The sequence below is a fragment of the Montipora capricornis genome, chromosome 14, assembly GCF_036669925.1.
Source record: "Montipora capricornis isolate CH-2021 chromosome 14, ASM3666992v2, whole genome shotgun sequence".
Taxonomy (NCBI): Eukaryota; Metazoa; Cnidaria; class Anthozoa; order Scleractinia; family Acroporidae; genus Montipora; species Montipora capricornis.
The window spans coordinates 1,372,501-1,394,222 of NC_090896.1; the positions used below are offsets into that span (position 1 = coordinate 1,372,501).

Genomic DNA, 21,722 nt, shown 5'->3' on the forward strand with positions numbered 1-21,722 from the left:
AAATAAAGACAGTTTCCATCAAACAAAAGACCTTGTTAATTTATTCAAATTTGAAGTGAGTTATGTCAGAAAATGTCCTAAAATAAGGACCTGTAGGTTATGGAAAGCTAGAAAAGGTGGTGGAAAAAGTTATGGAATTTGAAGAGCTTAAGACAGTACAAACCCTGATTGACTCCTGAACTGCTACCATTGATGACTAAAATCGTCTGGTGTTGGACATAGTAAAATCTGTTAAGTCCCGCCACCAGAAGTCAGGGGGTTAACGTGAACAAGTATACATGTACATGTAGAATGTCCTTGGCTCAATGCTCCTTTTTTATCACACTGCAAAATGCTGGTCCGGGAATGAATTGAGCCATCACAGTAAAAATTGCCAGTCATTCAGCCTTTTCAAGAAGACACTGAAATCTTTACCTTAATATTTGTTGTGAACTTTGTTTCTAATTTATGCATTGTTGGAAATTTTCATGATTAATATCAGTATGCAAATGTAACTTAATAGTAGTAAATTAGTTCTGGAAAACCCTTAAGGGAGAAACTAATAAATTGTATTGTATTTTATTGCTGCATTCTTCATTCTGAATACCAGTATCTTGGATAGAGAGGTATGCAGGCTTGAACATGGGATCAAGGAATGCATTTACATCAGGTTCCTAAAACCTGACTTGAACCAAGATGGGGGAAGATAAATATTATTCTCTAGACGTGACTCCTGAGTCAACCATCCCAAATGTCGAGTATGCAGTGAACGATGAAACTAGCTCTAATGTTCTGCTTTCTTAAGTGTGTATGTTTCAAGTTAAGATTACCTAAAACTACTCTTATAATTACTGTTTGTTCAATAAAGCTAACAAAACATGTTTTTATCAGCTGAGGAAAGAGAAAGTTGACCTGGAGAATACATTGGAGCAAGAGCAAGAGTTGCTGGTCAACCGATTGTGGAAAAGAATGGACAGATTGGAAGCAGAGAAGAGGTTTCTTACTGATATTTAGCGATAATGATCACTGTATTTTAAAAGTGACACTGTGATAAAAAAATCACTTCCTTTTTTCGTTAGATTTTAAATGTATTTTTGCTTAACACCCGACTGTCAGAATTTTGAGCTTTGATTTTTATCCAAATGCTGCTTACTTTGAGTGTAAGTTTTGGATTTCATGGTCCACTGTTACTCATGTTCAAAACTGATTGATTCGACCTCGGATGGTTGGATTTAGGGAAAAGTGACATCATTATTTCATTCAGGTTAGCTTAAATTGCAGCGTGTAAATGCAGCATATTATACATGCGAAGCCTGAAACTCCTGTGCCGCATATTAATTCAGCCGCATTCACATGCATTGCATTCTTAAACTAGTGAGTCTTTGATGTCATTCTCTCCTCGATCCAGCTCTATCAAGATTTTAAAATTAGTAATGGTGGACCATTAAATGAAACAATTCTGGTTAAAAAAAGCAGGTGTCTTTTTGAATTCAAGGCTTAAAATTTGGGTTACATAGTGTTTAGTTAAAGTTTGTTGTGAAATCCAAAGAAAAAGGAGAATATTATTATTGATTTTTTGGTCAGAGCAGCACTTTAGTCTTGAGCATATCTATCTGAGCACTGAAAATCAAATCACGTGGAATCCAATCAGATTCATGAGTTTTTATGAGAGGGGAGTACTCAGAGCAAAATGTCTGGGAGCAGAGTAGAGAACCACATTTAAAAAAAAAAAAATAATATTCATGATGTTGAGTGCGAATCAAACCTACCCTGGATGATGTCTATCTTTTAGATTTCTTTGTACTGTTTAATAATGTTCAGGAGATTTTTATCGGGTGTTACAGTGTGACTGGGAAAACGTGAACACCTAAGACATAAAACCGCAAACTGAAGAATGGTTACAATACAGGTATTTGTGACAGCACCACATGATCGGCGCCAGTGATTTTCCATTTAATTCAATATTTATCCAGGGGCATCCAATTTAGCAGAGCTAGTTTAAATGGAGCCCTGATTGGTGAAAGGACATACACTGTATACATGCACTGGCCTGTTTCTTTATGAATAGTCTCAAACACAAATTTAATGAATTACATGTACCTGGAAAATCTAAACCCGGCACAATTTTGCTGCGCAAACCACAGTTAACACTCCACTGTGGTTTAGCGTGTGGATTTCGGACGTATTATTGGACACAAAGAACATTCCTGACATACATGTGTGTAAAAATTTTTTCTGCTGCTCTCCTTTTTTTTGCTGCTCATTTTGTTCTGTTGCTCAATTTCCTACTTTTATTTACTGCTCACTTTTTTTGAACAGCCGTAAAAAGTGGTGAGCAGCAGGAAAAAAAAGGGTATCTTGAAAACAAAGACCCCAAGACCCCTGAGACCCTAAGACTTGAAAATGAAGGAAGTAACCCAAAACCTTCAATTTGGCTAACCCTAGGTCTAACTAAAAGTTGGTTTTTAAGCCTAGGGTTAGCCAAAAAATGAAGCGAGAAAAAAAAAACAGAAAAATTCGAGTGACCGGCAAAAGAAAAATTGAGCTGCAGGAAAAAATGAGTGGCAAAAAAAAAAAAGTGAGTGGCAGAAATAAAAGGAGCGGCGAACAAAATCAAGATTAAAAAAAGAGAGAAGAGACACTTGTCTCTTATGAAAAAGCAGAGAGGAAATAGATGTCCCTTTAAAAAGCACCATGGGTTTAAGATCCTATAAAACTCAACCTGTGAGTTTATTCAACGGCTTCAAAAACATTCCGCGAAAAGCACGTACCTCAGGTGTCTGAACAAAGGTTCAAATGGGCCATTTCTGAGTTGCTGTTTGTCTCGGTTTCGAAGTGAGTCTTGATGCTCAACTATTGTAAGGGAAATGAGTTTGATTTGCATAAGAACAAAATGCAACTCATTTCAATTTGAGTGGTTGTGCATCAGGACTCGTTTTAAACTGAGGCATGCAGCAACTTGGAAATGGGCTATGGCTGGTTTTCACTGTCACGTAACGAAAAAATAAAATCAAAACTATTGCATAAAAACAGTCAAGAATTGGTGATATTATAGGAGATTAATAGCTTATCTACTTTGCCGAGTCTCAGGTCTTTGCGATGTATCGTACTCAAGTTAGCCGTCAAAATGTTTTACACAGATTTATAGAGCTCAGTATGGAAACGCCATAGTTGTGTCCTGGAGAGGGACACAGTAATGGCGGCCGGAAATCAATCAAAACATCTGGAATTCAATTCTGCTATAAAAATCGACCCGTTCGCCCTTTTGAGCTAGCAGATATTCACATTAACACTTTTCACAATACCACAACAGTTTAGATTTCTAAAAATCACTGAATGAGTAATTTTTTTCAAGCATACTTCACACATTCTCTAGGCCATCTTGATATCCTGTGGCGTGAAAACACTGAATTTCAAAATGCCCTACTATAAAAACGAAGTTTGCTATCGAACTGAAAACCTTCAAAAGGAAATATATTTAGCATGTTTAATGACCAAAGAAAGCTAAAAACTCCGGGGCTCAGTGATTTTACATTTTAGAATATTGATGACGTCACGTGAAAACCAAGAATTGTGAGAGGAGAAAATTAGCTTAGAGATGTCTTGTTAGTATGCTTCAGACAAAGAATTCTAATTAGGACTAGTTTGTCAGTTTTTAAAGCTTAGACACGTAAGGTTTTATCAGCTTGATCTGATGGGCTGTTTTGTTCATTAAGTATTTATGTTTTTGAAGTATTTTAAGTAAAACATTACATGTGTTATGATCATATTTTTTTCTCTCTTTGGTGTGTGTGGCATTATAACTTTTGTCATCTGGCAGTTTCATGTTGCTTGTGCTGTGATAGAGCTTTAGCTAGAACTTCTATCAGAAGGTCATAGCTTCTGCTGTTCCAGAGCTCCATTTTCTCATAGATTGCCCAACATTGATTTGAACAGTTCATTAATTTGTGGCCTCCCAATTCTACCCAGTAATTTATGTGTAATTAATTATTGATCAAAGCTTTGTTCCCAAATAGGATGTTGCAAGAGAAACTAGAAGAGCCGATGTCTGAGCCACCATCCCCCAGACACTTCCGGGATGGAGAAGATGCTGTTGGTGATTTGGCATCACATATCACATCACTGAGGGAAGAAATCAGAAGATTAAGACAGCAGCTGGCCCAGTCTGAGGCAGATTGTAAGTATGATAAAAGGAATTTTCTGGGAGCAAAGTAATCTTCAGTGACTTTTGAAACCCAAAAGTTACTTGAATTTACATTATTCGGCAGCTTCTGCAGGTACCGGAGCACAAATTATGTAAAACAAAAGAAACAAAGACAGATAACAAAATAATCCTGAGAGACCAAAAACACAATGCTTTCTGGTACCTGCAGAAAGCCCCCATTATTCTGCTTAAACCTTTCATATCTTAAGGACAATCCAACGATACCGAGCACGGTAAACTTAATGAATGCAAGATAGTTGCATTCAATTTAGTTTCTCTTAATTACGTTCGGCTCCAAAACTAGTTGGCACTAGACATTTCTGATCAATTGCAAGGCGGCAGTCACAAAATTATCCCCACCCCCTCTTTCTCTGGTTGATGTTGAATTTGTAGGGCATTCTGTTGCACCACCCCCAGCATCTTTACAAAAGAAAGTTGATGAAAGTGTTCCAACTTTTCTGATGAAGATTGTTTCTTACAGTAACATTACTTGCATAATTTACACGCATAACAAAATAAGGGACTGTTTTTAATTGCTTTAGATTGCGAGAAGATGACAGCCTATGCAAAGGAAGAGAGACACATCAAAGAAGAGAACATCAGACTGCAGAGGAAACTTCTGCGAGAAATGGAAAGAAGAGAAGCGCTCAGTCGGCAGCTGTCAGAGAGCGAGTCAAGTCTTGAGATGGATGATGAAAGGTAGGTACAGTACTAACAATACGGGAATCTACTTGAGCTTTTTGTAATCAACGATAGGTTCCAGTGATCACCGAACAGATTTCAAGACGTTCCGAAGATTGCCAAATGGAAACAGATTTTTTTATATCTCCAAGCGGTGTCAGGAACGTTTCTGTGATCAGTGAAAGGCTCTTGAAAATTTTCTTACTTCTGAGAGGATGCTGACTTCATTCTATTTTAAAGTGGTACTATGATCAAAAAATCATTTCCTTTTTTTCTTCAGATTTTGAAAGCGTGTTTGCTTAACACCTAACTGGCAAAATTTTGAGCTTTGAGTTTTTTCCAAAGGCTGTTTATTTTGAGTGTAAGTTTTGGATTTCACGGCCCGCCATTACTCAGTTCAAAACTGGCCGATTGGACCTCAGAGGGTTGGATCTAGAGAAAATGACGTCATTTACTCACTAGCTTAAAATTTCAGCGAGTAAACGCAATTTATTACATATGCAAAACACGGGTTTAAAAGTCTGAAAGCCCGAAACTCCCGTGCTGCATATTAATTCGGCCGCGTATACACGCATTGCATTCTTAAACTAGTGAGTCTTTGACGTCATTTTCTCCTCGACCCAGCTCTCTCAAGATTCTAAAGTTAGTAATGGCGGACCAATAAATAAGAAAATTCCAGTTAAAATAAACAGGTGTCTCTTTAAAATCAGAACTTAAAACTTGGGTCAGTTAGTGTTTAGTTAACATAGTTTTGAAATCCAAAGAAAAAAAAGAAATGTTTTTTTGGTCGTAGTACCACTTTAATGTTTACTGCGAAAGTATGTCATCTTTTAGTTGATCTCAAAAAAGGTGAAATCAAATCAACAAGTAGATTCCATGTTTCCGTGTGTCTGTTCAGTAACAGATCACAGATGACATCATATTGTGGTAAGAACATAAACCCGAGTGTGCTACTAATGTGCTTACCACATTTTGACGTCTTCTGTCGCATATTACTGAACAGATGTAATGTAACATGGAATCAGCTATGTATGCATCTGTCCTGTAATAGATCCTTGGTGACAACCAATCAAACTGTGCATTATTGAGCCTACTATATAATTATGCATAGAGCTTTCTCCTGTGTTAACAGGTGGAATATTTGTTTTTTGTAACATTACATGATTGATTGACTTTTCACTAAAAGGTTCTTTTGAAATGCAAAATAGTTTCATGAGAAAACGTTGTCATCTTGCCCTCTTTACATCACTGTTGTTTCTTAGCTTTCAAAGTGGAAACCTGTGTATTGGACCCAGTGTTTTCTCTTTCTTGTAGGCACTTCAACGAGATGACCTCTCACGGTACTTCACATCGAGACCGTACCTCATCCAGCCCCCTTCCTCTTGGTGCCAACAGGCCCATATCACCAGGCCATGGCTTCACACCGCCATCACCACGCATGCCCAGGTATCCTTCCAATGAGAAGCTGAGTGGGTCCCATTCCTCTGCGAGTTCATCGCCTCCCACTCAGTCTGTCCAGGTAGGGTTTTTGCTGCCAAAAATATTTTCGCTGGAAAGGAGGCTTGAATTGTTTCAAATGAACCATGATACTATGAATTCCAAGCCTCCAAGTCTCTTCAACCGTCTTTTGCCGGGGGCAGGTAGCAATTGACCTAACCAACCCACTTGATGTGAAATCTAGTGTCGCACTCCTTGCGCTTCGGAAACTTGCCCCGCTATGTAAAACAAAACTGTAGCATAAGAATTTTTGTGTCATCAGTAAGATTTGATGTTAAGCAATGGCAGACACCATGCTGGAGGACAAACACTTGGATTGCTTTTGGCATATTTTTAATGGCGTCCAAATGCATAGAATTTCTTTTAAATAGGTTTAAAGTTTCACAAGTAGTCTCACTTTTAAGGAGAAGTTCACTCCAAAATGACAATCTTGAAATAGCTTCATGATGAGTAGCACAATCATGATGTACATTTGTGTAACATAGTGAAATTTTACAAAATTTTTCATGCTGCCATAAAATTGGATGAAAAGGAACCTGACAAAATCAAATAGCCTCTTAAGCTGATATCTTAATGTAAAATGAAATTTTTTGTACTGATGGATCAAAAATAAGCAATTTTAAATTTACCCATGACCCCTTGCAGGCATGGTAATTTCCTCATTTTGCCTAGATTACCCTAAAAAATTTTGTTAAATAACCCGAAATATTCTCATTTTTAACTTTGACATTACAGAAATGTTAATTTCAGAGTTGATTATATGCTTCGCTTGATTCGCAATTGAGAAATTCCGGCGAAATGTTCCACATGGATTGCAAAAAACAGGGCAAAATGTGCTGAAGTCCAGAAAAAACTGGTTTAACTGGATAAAAACAAGTCAAGGCCTGGTAGCAAAGCTTGCTCTGAGGGAACGTTTCGAAACGTAATGGCGGATCTGCAAGGAGAAACTTTTGGTTCTTTCACGCTCTAAATTCGCTTTGTCAACCTCTGAATGTCAAGAAGTGTTTCAGACTCACAAAGAGGTCTCGTTCTTTCACAATTTGAATTGTTTCTTTCTGAGCTTTGGCATGTAATTTGTACATGAGATGAGCATTCTGTTTTTCTTTGGGTTTTGTAATGTGAGCTCGGACAAGCAAGATACAGAGGACATTTTGCGAAGCTGTGCTTTGGCTCTAAGGCAAATTGTAATGGCGGACAAAGTGTTTCAGACTGAGAAAAAATGCTCTGGCTTCTCGTGTGCTGAGAAGTTTTCGGTAAAACTTTCTCCAAAGCAACTACCACAAATGAGCATTCTCGAACCATATTTTATTCTGCCTAGCCACAAAACATCCGTGGGTTACAGACGCAAATTGCAAAACAGCACTGAAGATTTTAGGAGCGTGACGCTCAAGACTGTTGTGCTTTTCGGCCTCTTTTCTCCGTCATTGGTGAGAAATTAACCACATTTTTTTATTTACTGGTTGCAACATTGTTTATGTGAAATATGTTGTCGATTTCGTTGTGAGGAATAAAGTACAAGCCGTCTGAAGAACCTTGTTTTGCTCGTCTTACTAGTTTGCGTGTTACGCGTGACGCGCCATTTTTTGTCCCCAAAGTGGACAACCGAATCCGTTTATTCTAAACTTAAGCGACCGATTTCGCTAATCTACACAGTAAATGTTACTTAATATGTAAGAAGCATATCTGCCAAATGTGAGTGGCTAGCACTTTTTACCAGCGGAGATATGGCCTGAAGTGTTCGTTCAAGATACTGGTTTCCCAAATGTACATCATGATTGTGCTACTCATCCATAACCTTGTGAAATCCTTGTTAAAAATACACATATGCTGGCCACCATCTTGGATTATTTGTAAAGTAAAGTAAAGTACCGGTAAAGTAAAGCAACCATATTTTATTAACATTGATAACTCGTAACAGTAATTCAACTGACAAACCAGAGGTCGACGGTGCGCTCATTTTACTCCCCCCCCTCTCCATCAGTGCTCCATCTTACTGGTATTTGAAGTTAATTAAGCTACACTGAAAGGAAAGAAGTCAAAACAAGGACGTGAGACCCGGGGATCGAACTCAGGACCTCTTGCACAAAGGCTGTGCACTAACCGACTGTGCCAGCCTTGCCCCTGATGTCCTTGAGCTCAACCTGAAGTTTTTTGGGAAGCTTGAACACAACATAAAAATTGTGTCAGCAACATAAAAATTGCTCAAATAGGTCACACGGGACAAAACACCATTCATGTTGTTCACATTTTCCGAGAGAAAAGTGGGATCAGCTGAGCTCATTGATGTCACGTATAATCCAAGGGTGCAGCTTGCATGTGTGTATTTTTAACAAGGATTTCACAAGGTTATAAAGCTATTTTAAGATTGAAATTTTGGTTAAAAGCTGTTCTCCTCATGAACTTTCTATGAATCGATAAAAAAAGGATTGTCCTTTAAGAGTGAACTTCTCCAGTCCTTCAATTTAAAGTACAGGCTGAAGTGGCCCCTGAGGGGTTTGCCTCTTGATGTGAATAGATACTTTAATTTCCGACCAATTACCCGTGGGTAATCTGTTAATTTTGTATTAAACACATGCCACTGCGTGTATATATAGGGAGGTGTGGGTTATAAAATTATTTTAAAATCTACTGGTAATGGTTGAGTATTTAACAGTAATTGGTAATATGACTGATCATTAAATACACTACATATACTACACACCACTTGTGTCTCACTCAACGGTTTTTCTTGCTTCACAGAGAGGACAGCGGACCTACCACTCTCCAAGTGGGTCATCTCATGGACCCAGGCCCTCCTCAGGATCTTAAAGCACACTGGTCTCAAACGAATTGTGAGATGAAATTAACTGGTGTGGAGAAGAAGATACCGTAGTATCCTTTGTCATCGTCATTGGTCTCAAAAAAGGCATTACATTAATGGCCGTTGGTTACAGATTATGTGGCTTACTTGGAAGTGATTTGGTTTGGTCATACAGTTGCTTTAAGACTGATTTCTTGATTACCAAATGACCGTAATCATTGATTTTGCCTCTATGGAAAAGATGCATAATAATTCAAACTTGTTGTGCGCTATTAACAGAACAATAATAATATTATTGGATTTTAAACATAGGTAGTTGTTTTAAACTTTTTTCTGTGCTCGAAAAGATTGTTAAAACCATTCAGTCGAAATAGAAGTGAAGCACAAAAATTTAAAGGTTTATGACTTTGTGAAGAAAGGTATCTAGTAATGCCTCGTTCACACCAAACCTTGACCATGTTTTCACCCAATGACTCCCTGGGGTTCCCCATTGATGAGTAAAATCATCTGGCGTTAGACAGAGTAAAATACTAAGTCTGGCCGGTTTAGGCCGGTTTGGACGTCAAAGGGTTAAACATGTTTAGTTAAACACGCTTTTAAAGTGTTTTCCTTTTAAACCATGTACCGGGGTATATTGATATTTGTTCACTACAAATTTAGCACAGATCAAAGAATGTATTGCAAATTTCCTGAATCTCTTGTAAAAGCCAGTCCTTCATTTTTCTATGACTGATTTTCATTTTGTGAAACCCAGTTAAATTAAACATGTCTTGTTGGTGTGAATGGGGTATTTACACAGTTTTTCACTTATTTAAAACTCTATGCTGTACCATGCAATTTTTTGGTTATTTTTCTTTTCATGTATTTTTCCCCCAAAACTAGGCTTATCGACTTCATTCCTGTTTTTGTGGGAGTTTGTTAAAGAATTTTCCTCAAAATTGATATTTGCAGTTTGATCATACAATGTGATGTATGTTGTTTTGCAGTGGCAAATCTTTTCTTGTGTATTTTGACTCAGTTGCTGAAATTCATTGATCTTTTGGAAACAGTTGCTCCAAATAGTTACTGAGAGAGATTAGATAAAGTAGTATCAACTGAGTTGATGAAAATAAAATTGCCCCTGGTCAGAATACATTTAGAAGTTGATATTTGTGACAATTTGTTTTGGCTTCGGTCATAGGTTTTTCGTTGTTTTCCTCTTGGAAAATCTTTAAAATAACGTTTGCAGAGATGTACTTATTTGAAAGCATTGTCTAAAGAATGTCAGCCGTTTTCGTGGTTAAAACACAAGTAGTGTGACATTTAACTCTAATTACATAATCCTTAGATTAGGTACTTACCAGAGTGTTACATATGTCCACGTGGGTATGTTTGCAGGTCATTATGCATATTCATGTAACATTAAAAGTGTCACCCTGGCAGACTATAAGCGTTAAGAGCGATTTTCATTTGAGTGTTGAAAGTAATTACAAAATTATGTTAGTTATGTATTGTACAACTGCTCCTACTGGAACATTCTTTGCCAATCCACAATACAGACAAAACAGAGTGCAATTTGCTCTCAAGCATTTTTTAAATAATTTATATGAAGTTATTTTTGTATGATTGTATACCAGTCCCAACATTTTGATTTCAATTTTTAAGAATATTTACTTGTATGAGGACACTGCAACTCAAATTATGGTGTTGAGAGCATGAGCACTAGTATGTGTTTTCCCACACTCGGAGTCGGCTGCTTTGCATTGTGATTGGCTTGTTTGATTGTCTTATAAAGGAACTATGTCATGCATTCAACATGCTTTTGCTAGTTGGTCAGAAAGCTTTTGAAAATGTTGGCCCAATTTTTCTAAATTGTTTCTAAGAGTTGTAGCAGCTTATTAGAGATGTTTAGCATAAGGCCATGATGTATGTAAATGTCTGTTATTAGTGGACTTAGTGGAAATACCCAGGAGATTAGGGGAAAAATGAGAGAGAGTGAGGTGAGCTTTATATTTTTGAAGACAAAATGTTGAGCAAATGTCAAAAGTTGGATGTCAAAAACAATGAAACTAAAATCAACCAATTCTTCATACACCGTTTTTTTTAAGTTGCACTTAGTTATGGGGAAAAACCTCTTCGTTTTTTTTTTTTGGGCCAAAGTTCCAGCACGTTTTCGATACCTTGGCTTTCCAGTGTTTTTTTAAGTTTCTGAACACGCAGCTCAAAAAATTACTTGCAAAACACGACATATCGCAAACACGATATATGCTCGAATAACTTCCTTTCAAATACAAACAGATCCCCTGGGTATTTCCGCTAAGTCCACTAATAACAGATCATTTACATACATCGTGGCCTTATGCTAAACATCTCTATTTCATCTGTTTTGAGTTGCATTCATCTTTTAAAAGTTTGTGGATTTTTTTTAGTTCGAAAAACACAGGGGCCTTAAAGCTTCCCTCTGTGTTCCCAATTAGTGCCAGTCAGTGTCTATTGATCATGTGCCCCAGCTGCCATAACCAGAATGCATTAATGGCGGCCAAAAAATTATTTTGTCTTTGTGCTAATTACACCAACTAGCCTCGATCTAAAGTAACATTTCTTTTGTATTTTGTCCGTTCTAACGAGGCTAGTGGGTCTAATTAGCACAAAGACAAAAGAAAATTTTTTTGGTTGCCATTTATGCATTCGGTCTATAAACCTGTTTTTGTCTTAACCACTTGATTGAAAACCGCTCCAAAGCTGTTAGTTTAATTTGGATAGTATTCAGAAAAATGCAGTATAGCAATTTGCTGCCACTGTAAGCATTTTTAGTCACTACTCGATTTCCTAAAAACACTTGAGTATCAGTGGTTTGCAAGGAGCCTTTAGGCTACTTGGAATTTATAAAGTCATTTGACATACTGACTTTCTTATGAAACTGGTATTGTCTTCAGATTAAGAACTAAATGTATTGGTGTATAAAATAATTATTATTGTTTTACTTAAAAATTTATTGTATCTAAATTAAAGTGAATTTAAAATGGCAATTTCTGACTGTATTTGTTGGTTAACTTGGCAACCTGGCAATTGGCAAATGGAAAAGTGAAGCCTGTATTTGGTTTAGGTTTAGAACTAAGCACAGCTACTAACTACTACTTACACAACATTATTTTGGCTAAGGACATACATGCCAACATCCTGAACAATATGAAAAATGATTTCTCGTTGCTTTTTAAGGTCAGATGAATTGTTGTTTTCTTTTATATTACTATAGCCAACATAACTTTAGCACTGTCAAAAGGAGATTTTAAAGGAAAGTAAGAGTAAGTGTTGGGCAAAATTTAATAACAATCATGGAATTGAGGCACAACCTCACTCCTGACCTTGTCATCAGACAAGAAGAGGTATTTGACAAGATGAGAAAAGAGAAAGTTTGGTTTGAGCCAAAATGCCTATTTCTAGTCAGTCACATTTCTGCTGCAAGTGTAAGAGGTAGACAACACAAAGATTTAAGTACTAAGATTCTGTCTTGCTGGCCCATTCAGTTGTTTTCACTGCGATTTGCTTTTCAACCTTCTCAACAAACTTGATAACATCATTGGCAAACAGCTCTGGCTCCTCAAAGGCAGCAAAATGTCCTCCACGAGGCATCTCAGAAAACTGTACTATATCAAGAAATATTTTGTGAGCAAAAGCTTCAGGCAACGGGAATCCCTCATGAGGAAAATCGGCAAGTCCTGTGGGAACTGTGATGGGAATCCTAGGAAAATGAATGACCACCAAAATACAGTTGAATAAAAAAAATATAGCGAAAAGAAATAGAGAGCGTGCCCATTGGATTCAGAGTTAGCTATTCAGGGCTAACTTTCTTAACGCATAGCCATTGTTTAATTTACGATGTATAACAAGTGTGGCAGTGGGAACTCAATCTCTCTTTGCTTAAATGTTCACTATCAAGAAAAAAGTCAGACTATGGTCCTTGATCAAACTGTACAACAAAATGCATGAACTGAATGTAAAAGTTATAGTCCATACATTAAGTACATACTGATTCAAATCCTTAGTTTGGAAAAAAATGTACATGTACAGGCACATGTATGTATGTATTAGTGAAAGAATGCAGGCTGTCTCTATGTATTAAGATGAACTTAATACCAACACCTAAAAAAAGTCTTATTTGCTTCAAATTATGACTTGATATCACAGCCTAATTTTTCACAGCAACTAGAACATGTTCCTACAAAGTTAAAAAGCACTTCACAAACCTTGTCACCTTCTGAACATTTGGACTGTGCATAGCTTCATAATAAAGTCTGATTGAAGAGGTTATAGAATGAGTTACCCAGTAGATCATTACGTTTGTTAACAGATCATCTTTGGAAAAGCAAGATTCCAGACACATCACAGTATCAGTGGTCTGACAGCCGCTCCCCATAGCAAATTTCTCTAATACGTATGCCGCAAGACCAGCTGGTGAGTCATTGAGAGCTAAGCCCACAGAGTGTGGCCGAGTTGCTGGAAATGAAGACATTCATTCATTTATCAGATTTCTTTCAAAAACACAGGACCTGAATAACCAACAACACTGTCCTTACATACAATACATACTGAATTGACCGCTCCCCATAGGGACTTTTCAGGGCCAATGATTCAACGAAACAACAGAACAGAACAACAACAACAACAACAACTGTTAAGAATCCCAACTGGCCTGAGGCAAACCAGTTGGCTATTTACAAGTGCAGCTGGGAAGTTGAACCAGGGACTACATGTAAATATCTCACTAAAGACTGTAGAGTTGTCTTGTAGTGTACAATAATGTTATACTGCTGCACTTGTCCTTTTTAGAAACTTCTAAAATAAAATAAAAATTAACATAGGATGCAAACATGAAGGTCTTATTTTGTTGCCAAGCTGTAGTGACTTTGACAGCTTACCGGTAAATTCAACATCTATCTGAAAGCTGGCCTGGTACAGTAATCATTTAAGGCATTATGCTCCAATGTGGCCAATGCATGATTTCTGGAATCAAGTTCTTTTGTGGGCTGAGATTGTTGGTCCTTTAATCTGTTCTTAGAGGTTCTTCTCTAGATATTCCGCATTGATTTGATCTAGCTGCTTTAATTTCATGTCAGCTGATGTGCTCAGCCAGATAAACTTGTGACTTAAGTTCTTCTTCTTTTTCTTCTTCTTATTAATTATAAATTTAACAAATAGATTCCATATTGTTGTGCATCTGTTTCAGTAGAAGATCAAAGATGATGTCAAAATGAGGTGAGAACAAACAAGCGGCACAAAAGGTGATAGCTGAATGCGTCATTGATGTTTTTAATAACACATTTTAAAGGGAAAGTGTCACGAGAAGTGCCTGCGCTAGCGTCTTTTGAAACGTGAAAAGTGTAAAGTTAACTTTTTTCAAGTTAAATCGACAAATTCAAAATGGTGTCCATTGGGGAGGGCCATGGTGGACAAAGGAGAAACTCTGGCGAATATACGTGACTCAGGCGTGAATCCATGATGTCGGCTAGAATTTTCTGTGGGCTCGCGAGCAAACAAACTCAAGCATGCGCAGCTCATGACAGTGCCTCTTTAACATTTTCTGTCACCTAACACTGAACAGACACATGGAAACATGGCATCTATTTGTTTTATATAATAAAGAATTAAAAGTTCTGGATGGTGAGGTCAGCTTTGTGTCTGTCCTCTAATAGATCATAGGTGACAACCAATCAAAATATGTGCATTACTGAGCTTATTATAAAATTCACATTGGCACATTGCAAATATGGAGCTATACCACATAGAAGGGAACTGTCCAACCCCTTCCTCTCCTCTTCTAAGAAAAGGTTTGGTTGCTTAATTCTTGTTCCCTTTGTTTTTGGTCTGAGGAAGGAGAATGAAATAAATAACTATTCCTCCACCTCCAACTCCCCATCCCCCCAATAAAAAATTTCAAGGTACAGTCCTGCCATAATCTGATTTTCTTTTTTAACTTTGCCTGATGCTGCAATATTCTACCAATGTATCCAAATAAAACTCACTTTTTGAACCACAAGCCACTTTGCCTAAAGACCCTATTTTATATCTGATATGAGGAAACCACTGTGCATACCTTGTAAGTGGAAATATCCTGATTCAGCCAACAACTTGTAAAAATAATCTTTGATTGGGAAAATCTTCTTCTGCTCTCTCTCAGCAAAGAACAACTTTGCTTGTATGTACTCAAATGGCGAATATAGGATTGATCTACTGAACACGTTGAGATGAAGTCCGCGAACCTGGCTGAAAAAGAGAAAGAACAACCACAAAACACAAATTGTTAACTGCCAAATCAAACATACCAATATTTAACACAAAATTGTCATGGATGGACAATAAGGCCTTAAAAGGCAAAGCACTTAAGTTACTGGCCTCCCTAGGCAATGCCTCTGTCACCCAAAAGTAGCAGTTTGCATGTTTATTACATTGACTGGAAGAAGTACCTTCTGTGAAAGTCAAGGGGTGTGCTTTGTTAATCTATTGTGTTTTGTCATGCGATCAAAAGAAGTAATTTGAATTCTGACAGTTAGATTGAATGAATTAGTCAGAAATTAATATTCTGACGGCCAAATAGAGAGGCTCCTAGGGTATCATGGGAGCTGTCAGGAGTGGTTTTTGTGACTTTTGTCATTCTATCTCTGTCAGTCTCCCTGTTAACTTGCTTTTCTTTTTAGTTTGTTTGGTTTTATTGTGATCTGCTACTCCATATTGTGTATGCCATTTAGTTGTTCCATTTCCTCTGGGTCTTGTGCCGCTACATTAGATGAGGAATATGTTTCCAAATATATTTTTTGGCCACTTCTAAAGGGTGGTGTGTTAGTGGGTTTTTGTTTCTGACAAAGCACTAGCATGCATGTTTGCATGCTAGTGTTGTCAGAATAAACAGCTCAGAGAGCCTTGGGGGAGTCTCTTACCCCTTCCCCAAGCCCCCCTCATTTGTTTGTCTTGATTGTGTGACAAAATATGATTGACTAGAACAAGTACATATTTTAAGTGATGTGGAAGGTGTTGATATGTTTACTTAGTGAGGCTACGAGTACGCCCACATTGCATGCCTATTTTATAGTTTGACCATGTTCTCGATCTAAGATGGCGACTGTTTATTAAACCGTTTGTTTGTGTTCAATCTTCACCTGAATTTTATACTTTAACGAAGCAAATCAACAGAAGGGACTACAAGCAGTCTATTTTCTGCACAGAGGCCTTGCCTGACGTGCACCAATCATGTGTTATGACTGATTGTCCAAGCAATTCTCTAAGGTACAGTTTACTATCGGCTCTGAAGAAGGTCAAACATTGGGCCCTACCCAAATCCACATCAATAACATGAGATAAAACAAATGTGACGTTAAGTTAACAAACCAAATTCTTCACTTTAAGGTGGCTCAAACCAATTTTAACACTTTCAACAAACTGTACTATTTGGCAGGATTGAATCTGCCGAAAAATTTCACTTAATGGTAATGTTATAGTGCTATATAAAACATCAATAGATGCTTAAATAGATGCACTCATTAATGTGACGTAATGGGTTGCCATGGCAACAAAAGAGCCATCTAAAAACAGTCCAATTTTTTGTATTTAAATGCATATATCTCAAAAATGAACTCGGTGACCCCATTTTTATATTGTTGGAGTGACTAGGGTGCTAGGATAAAACTGTCTGTTTTCTGGAGCAGTTTCACAGCCACCTTCACAATGGAAAAAAATTAAGGTGACTCTGAATCCGCTCGAGATAATGTATAATTTTAATTTTTGCAGACTTCTGTCTTAGCCTGCTAATCACTTTTCGGCAATAGAAAATTGGGGTCACCTAGTTCATTTTTGAGATATAAGTGCTTCACCCATTGACTCCATTGACCATTGAGAAGTCTGGCAAATTTAGGCGTCAAAGGATTAAACACATAATATAGGGCGTTTTTACATGGTTCAAATTTTAATGTTGACTTTTAAAGCTTTAAATAATTTATGCCCTAGTTATATTAGGGATTTGTTGGAAACTTATAAGCCTACCAGGATTTTATGATCATCGAGTAGGAACTTGTTAGTGATTCCTCGTTCAAAGCTTAAATCTTATGGTGATCGCGCTCTTTCTGTTTCTGCACTTAAGCTATGGAATGACATTCCTGACATCAAAAAATGTAGTGTTGATCTTAACACCTTTAAGCAAAATCTTAAAACTTATCTTTTTAAGCGTTATTTTAATGAATAATGATGTTTAATTATTATTTTTAATTTTTCACTTTGATTGTAAAGCACCTTAGAGCCTTTGGATTTATTTGTTTATTTTCTTCTGTTGCCATAGTAATAATTATGACATCACGTTAATATGAACATCTTGTTAAACAATTTTTATATATTTTCATATGATACTATAACATTGCCATTAAGTGAAACAGTGTTGTAGAGTTAATCTTTGCTATAACAAATTCTCTCCAGATGGTTGAAACCGGTTTGAGCCACCTTAACCCATTGACGTCCAAACCGACCCAAACCGGCCAGTTTTTTTTTTTACTCTATCTAATGCCAGACGAATTTACTCGTCAATGGGGAACCCCTGGGAGTCAATGGGTTAATACCTCACTGAAAAACTATGTCCCCGTTAATTCATATTACCATTTCTGTTACTTTCTTTGTATTTAAAACTTAAATAATGCATACTTTTAAATTCAACAGTGTTTCAAAATATTCTTTGTTTGACAAAAATGTGAGAGAACAAGAAAAGGGATGTGCAAATTATTCAACTTATTGTGATCTTTTAAGACATCATGTAATGGCCATAATTACTCGGGCTTTCTAGGGGAAACTTCCAAGGTTTCAACTTCCCTTTTTTGCATTCAGTCACAAACTGCACTCAAACTTGTAAAGCATATGCCTGAAGTTAACCAAAGCGCATACATGGGTGCCATGGTTGTGCAATGGCTGATTCATCTTTTATGGCAAATGCGTGAAGTTTAAGCCAACATGTACGTGTATATATGGCATTGAAAGAAAATAATGGCATTGTTGAAAGTAAGCATGAAGATGGTGTCTAATGTGCTCAAACCACATACAAATGCACACACGATTCACGATAGACCCACACTAAAAGATGTTGAGCGTTTTTGGAACAGGTAAGTCTGTGAACTTTACCAAAAATCATTTTAGGAGCAAACATTTATGAGTGAACATAACGAGAATCACTGCCATCAGTCTAACCTAAATAATAATCTAACCAACATCTATACTGTATTTCTTTTCCTTTGATTTTCATGACAATTCAGGACATTAGGAACGCCTGAGTTCACACAGATATGTATCTAGTTTTACAAGAATAATAATTATGCCTTGATTAAGGATAATTAATGTGGGAGGCGCGGTGCCCTCATGGTTAGTGTGCTCGACTCCGGATCGAGTGGTTGGGGTTCGGGTCCTGGCCGGGGACATTGTGTTGTGTTCTTGGGCAAGACACTCTACTCTCACGGTGCCTCTCTCCACCCAGGTGTATAAATGGGTACTGGCGAAATGCTGGGGGTAACCCTGCGATGGACTAGCATCCCATCCAGGGGGGAGAAGAAATACTCCTAGTCGCTTCATGCTACGGAAACCGGAGATAAGCGCCAGCCTGATGGGCCTTCTGGCTCGTAAGCAGTGAAGGATAATTAACAACTATTCACAGAGTCACGAAGCACCAAGGTAAATATCCACCACTAGCCACCAACACTGAGGTGAATAGATGTTTTATACACAAAACAGTGAGATAATATAACACAAAAAGATGATTAATTTTATATGTATACAGTGTACTCATCTATTCCTGCAAATGATTACAAATTTCTCAGAAGTGAATAGCAAAGGATATTTGGAGTTTGAGTAGCCAATCGGAGTGCGCCTTCAATGCTATCCACTGTTTTTGGATATAGTTTACTAAGTATATGTAATTGCATGGGCCAGAGGGCAATTACGGATTAATTTCACATGTATTTTCAAAGTTCTCACAAAACTGCAATTGGAAACTTTGAAAATACAAGTGAAATTAACCCTTAATTGCACGAGGGCACAATGTGATTTTCATGTTTTTCACTTGTATGTACCCGGTATCTATCTATCTAGCTAGCTATTTGAGAGAATAGATTCCATGTTACCGTGCATCTGTTCAGTAATAGATCACAGATGATGTCTAAATGTCGTAAGAACAAAAAAGGGGCACACGAGGCGATAGCCGAGTTTATTCTTTTAAAAGCTGAAGGTGACGTCAATTTGCGTCTGTCCTCTAATAGATCATAGGCAAGAACCAATCAAAATGTGAGAATCACTTGGGTTATTATATAACTATCAAACAATCTATCCATCTAGCTACCATCTCAAGATCAATTCTGCGTCTCCTTATGTATAGTTTACTTGATTTTATGTTCATCACCAGGTGGGTTTGGGAAGGAGGGGGATCACACAACAGAACAAACTTCAATATTGGAGTGACCACTAATATTGCAAGGCCAAACCAAAACAGTGGAAACCTTGAGAGATTTTTAGATTATTGTAACTTCAAACGTTACTTAACCCTTTGATGCCCAGGAGTCATTGATATGTAAATTCTCTTCACAGTTTCAATGAAATGTCAGTCAGATAGGTATTGAGAATGAAGATTATTATCAACTTAAGAGGTGTGATCTTGATATAACACCAAATTCTCATGAATACCCAACAAAGAAATCCTTGGTATAGTTAGGAGAAGAATGTTTCAATCATAATTTGGAATGAAAGGGAAGACTGAAAAATTTAAGCTTGGATGGGATTTTATCCCATGGCGAATGTGATACCAGTGCCTTGCTCTACCAATTGAGCTATCAAGCCAACTGCAATATGATCGTTTGCTGAGTTCATATTAATCCCTAAGAGGATGTGAACATGACAACTATACAAAAGACAAGCATAATATGAACTGTGAAAAGAAGCATTTTGAGATTTTAGATCACTGCAGATACTATGTGGTCACTCTCTTTGTAATTAGCTGTAGTGGTTTATAGTCCCACAGAATTTTATCAACAAGGGCTGGAAAAAAGAATCTTACCTCGGATTCATAATTGCCAATGCGCTAGTTATTGCACTACCCCAGTCCCCTCCCTGAAGGTAATAAGAGTCATAACCAAGGCGATTCATAAGTTTGCTAAAAACCCTTGCTGCAGCAAATGAATCAAAACCAGGTTTGTGAGGCTCTTCTGACAAACCAAATCCTGGAATGGAAGGGCAGATAATTGAAAATGCATATTCGTCTGTTGATGCTGATATTAACTTTGGGATGACTTGATAGAATTCGTAAAAGGATCCTGGCCAGCCGTGTACCATCATGATGGCGAGTTCTCGCTGGCCTTCTCTGAGTTCAGCTTGATAATGCACAAAATGGACCTCGATTCCGCTTATTTTAGTCTTGTAATGGGGATAGGTGTTTATAAAAGCCTCCTGTTTGCGCCAATCAAAGTCTGTCTTCCAATACTCAACTACAGCCTTCATGTAACCTGGGTCAATGCCATATTCCCATTCGACGCCTTCAAGATTCTCGAAGAAGTTGGTTTTAGACAACCTCTCCTTGAGATCGACAAGGATTTCGTCGGACAAACTCAAGTACATTCGGTTTATAGAAGTGTCGTCTTTGTGATCAGTTAGCTGACCCCTTCCCCACCACTGTTGCTCATCCAGTCGAGGAGTTTCAGGAATTTGATTAAGATACCGACCAAGTAACATGGGAAATACTACAATAGATACACTTACAATTACAACAAAAACAGCACAGAATGTCTTGCAGCCCATTTTGATGCACACCAAGCAGAATAGGCCTTTTGCAACTAACGATCACATGGTACAAAATCTGCCATGCTGGAGGGCAAGCTCATTAATTATTATTTTCCCACTGGGACATTAAAACAAAGCGATCTGAACCAGTCAACCTTGACTTGCCTTTGTTTTCATGTCCCAGTGGGAGAATAATAATGAGCTTGCTGGAGTTGTACCATGTGATCGTTAGTTGGAATTTCGAGCGTATTCTGCACCAAGGCCCCAGGGTATGCGAGTGTGACAACAGGAAAAAGGCCTGGGATTAAGGACGCAACCTTATTCTTTTAAGAAGAAATCAAATTTTCGTTAAATGGACTGTTTGCTGCCGTTTACTTAAAAGTAATACCTTTTTTCACTTTCTATGATGTAGAAAATTTCACATGCCGTCATACATGCCGTCATTTCACTAGTTTTTGATCTACGTGATTGAGACGTCCTGTTGCCTCTACTTCCGGTTTCTGTCACGGTCAGAAAAGGCACGTTTAAAGAAGAATTATTTTCAAAGGATTTTCGCTTTGACTCCAAAAAGGAGTAAAGAAGGGTTCTTGGTGTGTAGACAAGGGAGGTCTTTTTGGAATTTCTCACCAAATAATTAGATGTGCGATTAAATTCCTATCAAAAGCAAAACCCACGTGTACGTGACCGAAATGGACCAAAAATTCAAAACAAGGAAACTTGTTTAAGATTTATGTCTTCTGGATAGGAAAGTGTTGAAGTGTTAATAAAGTAGAAGAAGAAGCAGAAGTCGAC

General features: G+C 37.5%; 2 protein-coding genes across 2 annotated transcripts in view; one reads left to right on the forward strand and one right to left on the reverse strand.

The window, feature by feature from the left end:
* Positions 1–12,169, forward strand: part of LOC138033824 (coiled-coil domain-containing protein 6-like) — an 18,880-nt gene extending 6,711 nt beyond the window's left edge. The window contains exons 4-8 of the mRNA XM_068881681.1: positions 871–974; positions 3,996–4,156; positions 4,726–4,882; positions 6,179–6,383; positions 9,101–12,169. Of these exons, the coding sequence (XP_068737782.1) occupies positions 871–974; positions 3,996–4,156; positions 4,726–4,882; positions 6,179–6,383; positions 9,101–9,169 (696 nt within the window). The 3' untranslated portion in view covers positions 9,170–12,169. The remainder of the gene's footprint in view (positions 1–870; positions 975–3,995; positions 4,157–4,725; positions 4,883–6,178; positions 6,384–9,100) is intronic.
* Positions 12,170–12,446: 277 nt separating this feature from the next.
* Positions 12,447–21,630, reverse strand: LOC138033823 (epoxide hydrolase 1-like). The gene is made up of 4 exons (XM_068881680.1): positions 20,212–21,630; positions 15,235–15,404; positions 13,388–13,637; positions 12,447–12,882 (listed from the first exon to the last, which is right to left on the reverse strand). The coding sequence occupies exons 1-4, from the start codon at positions 20,946–20,948 to the stop codon at positions 12,639–12,641; spliced, it is 1,401 nt and encodes a 466-aa protein (XP_068737781.1). The 5' UTR covers positions 20,949–21,630; the 3' UTR covers positions 12,447–12,638.
* Between the last annotated feature and the right edge of the window lie 92 nt (positions 21,631–21,722).

Coding starts and splice junctions, on each gene's coding strand:
- LOC138033823 (XM_068881680.1), bottom strand. CDS start 20,948: ATGGGCTGCAAGACATTCTGTGCTGTTTTTGTTGTAATTGTAAGTGTA. Junction 13,638..15,234: donor AGGATATTTCCACTTACAAG/GTATGCACAGTG, acceptor CTTCATTTCCAG/CAACTCGGCCACACTCTGTG. Junction 12,883..13,387: donor AATGTTCAGAAGGTGACAAG/GTTTGTGAAGTG, acceptor TCATTTTCCTAG/GATTCCCATCACAGTTCCCA.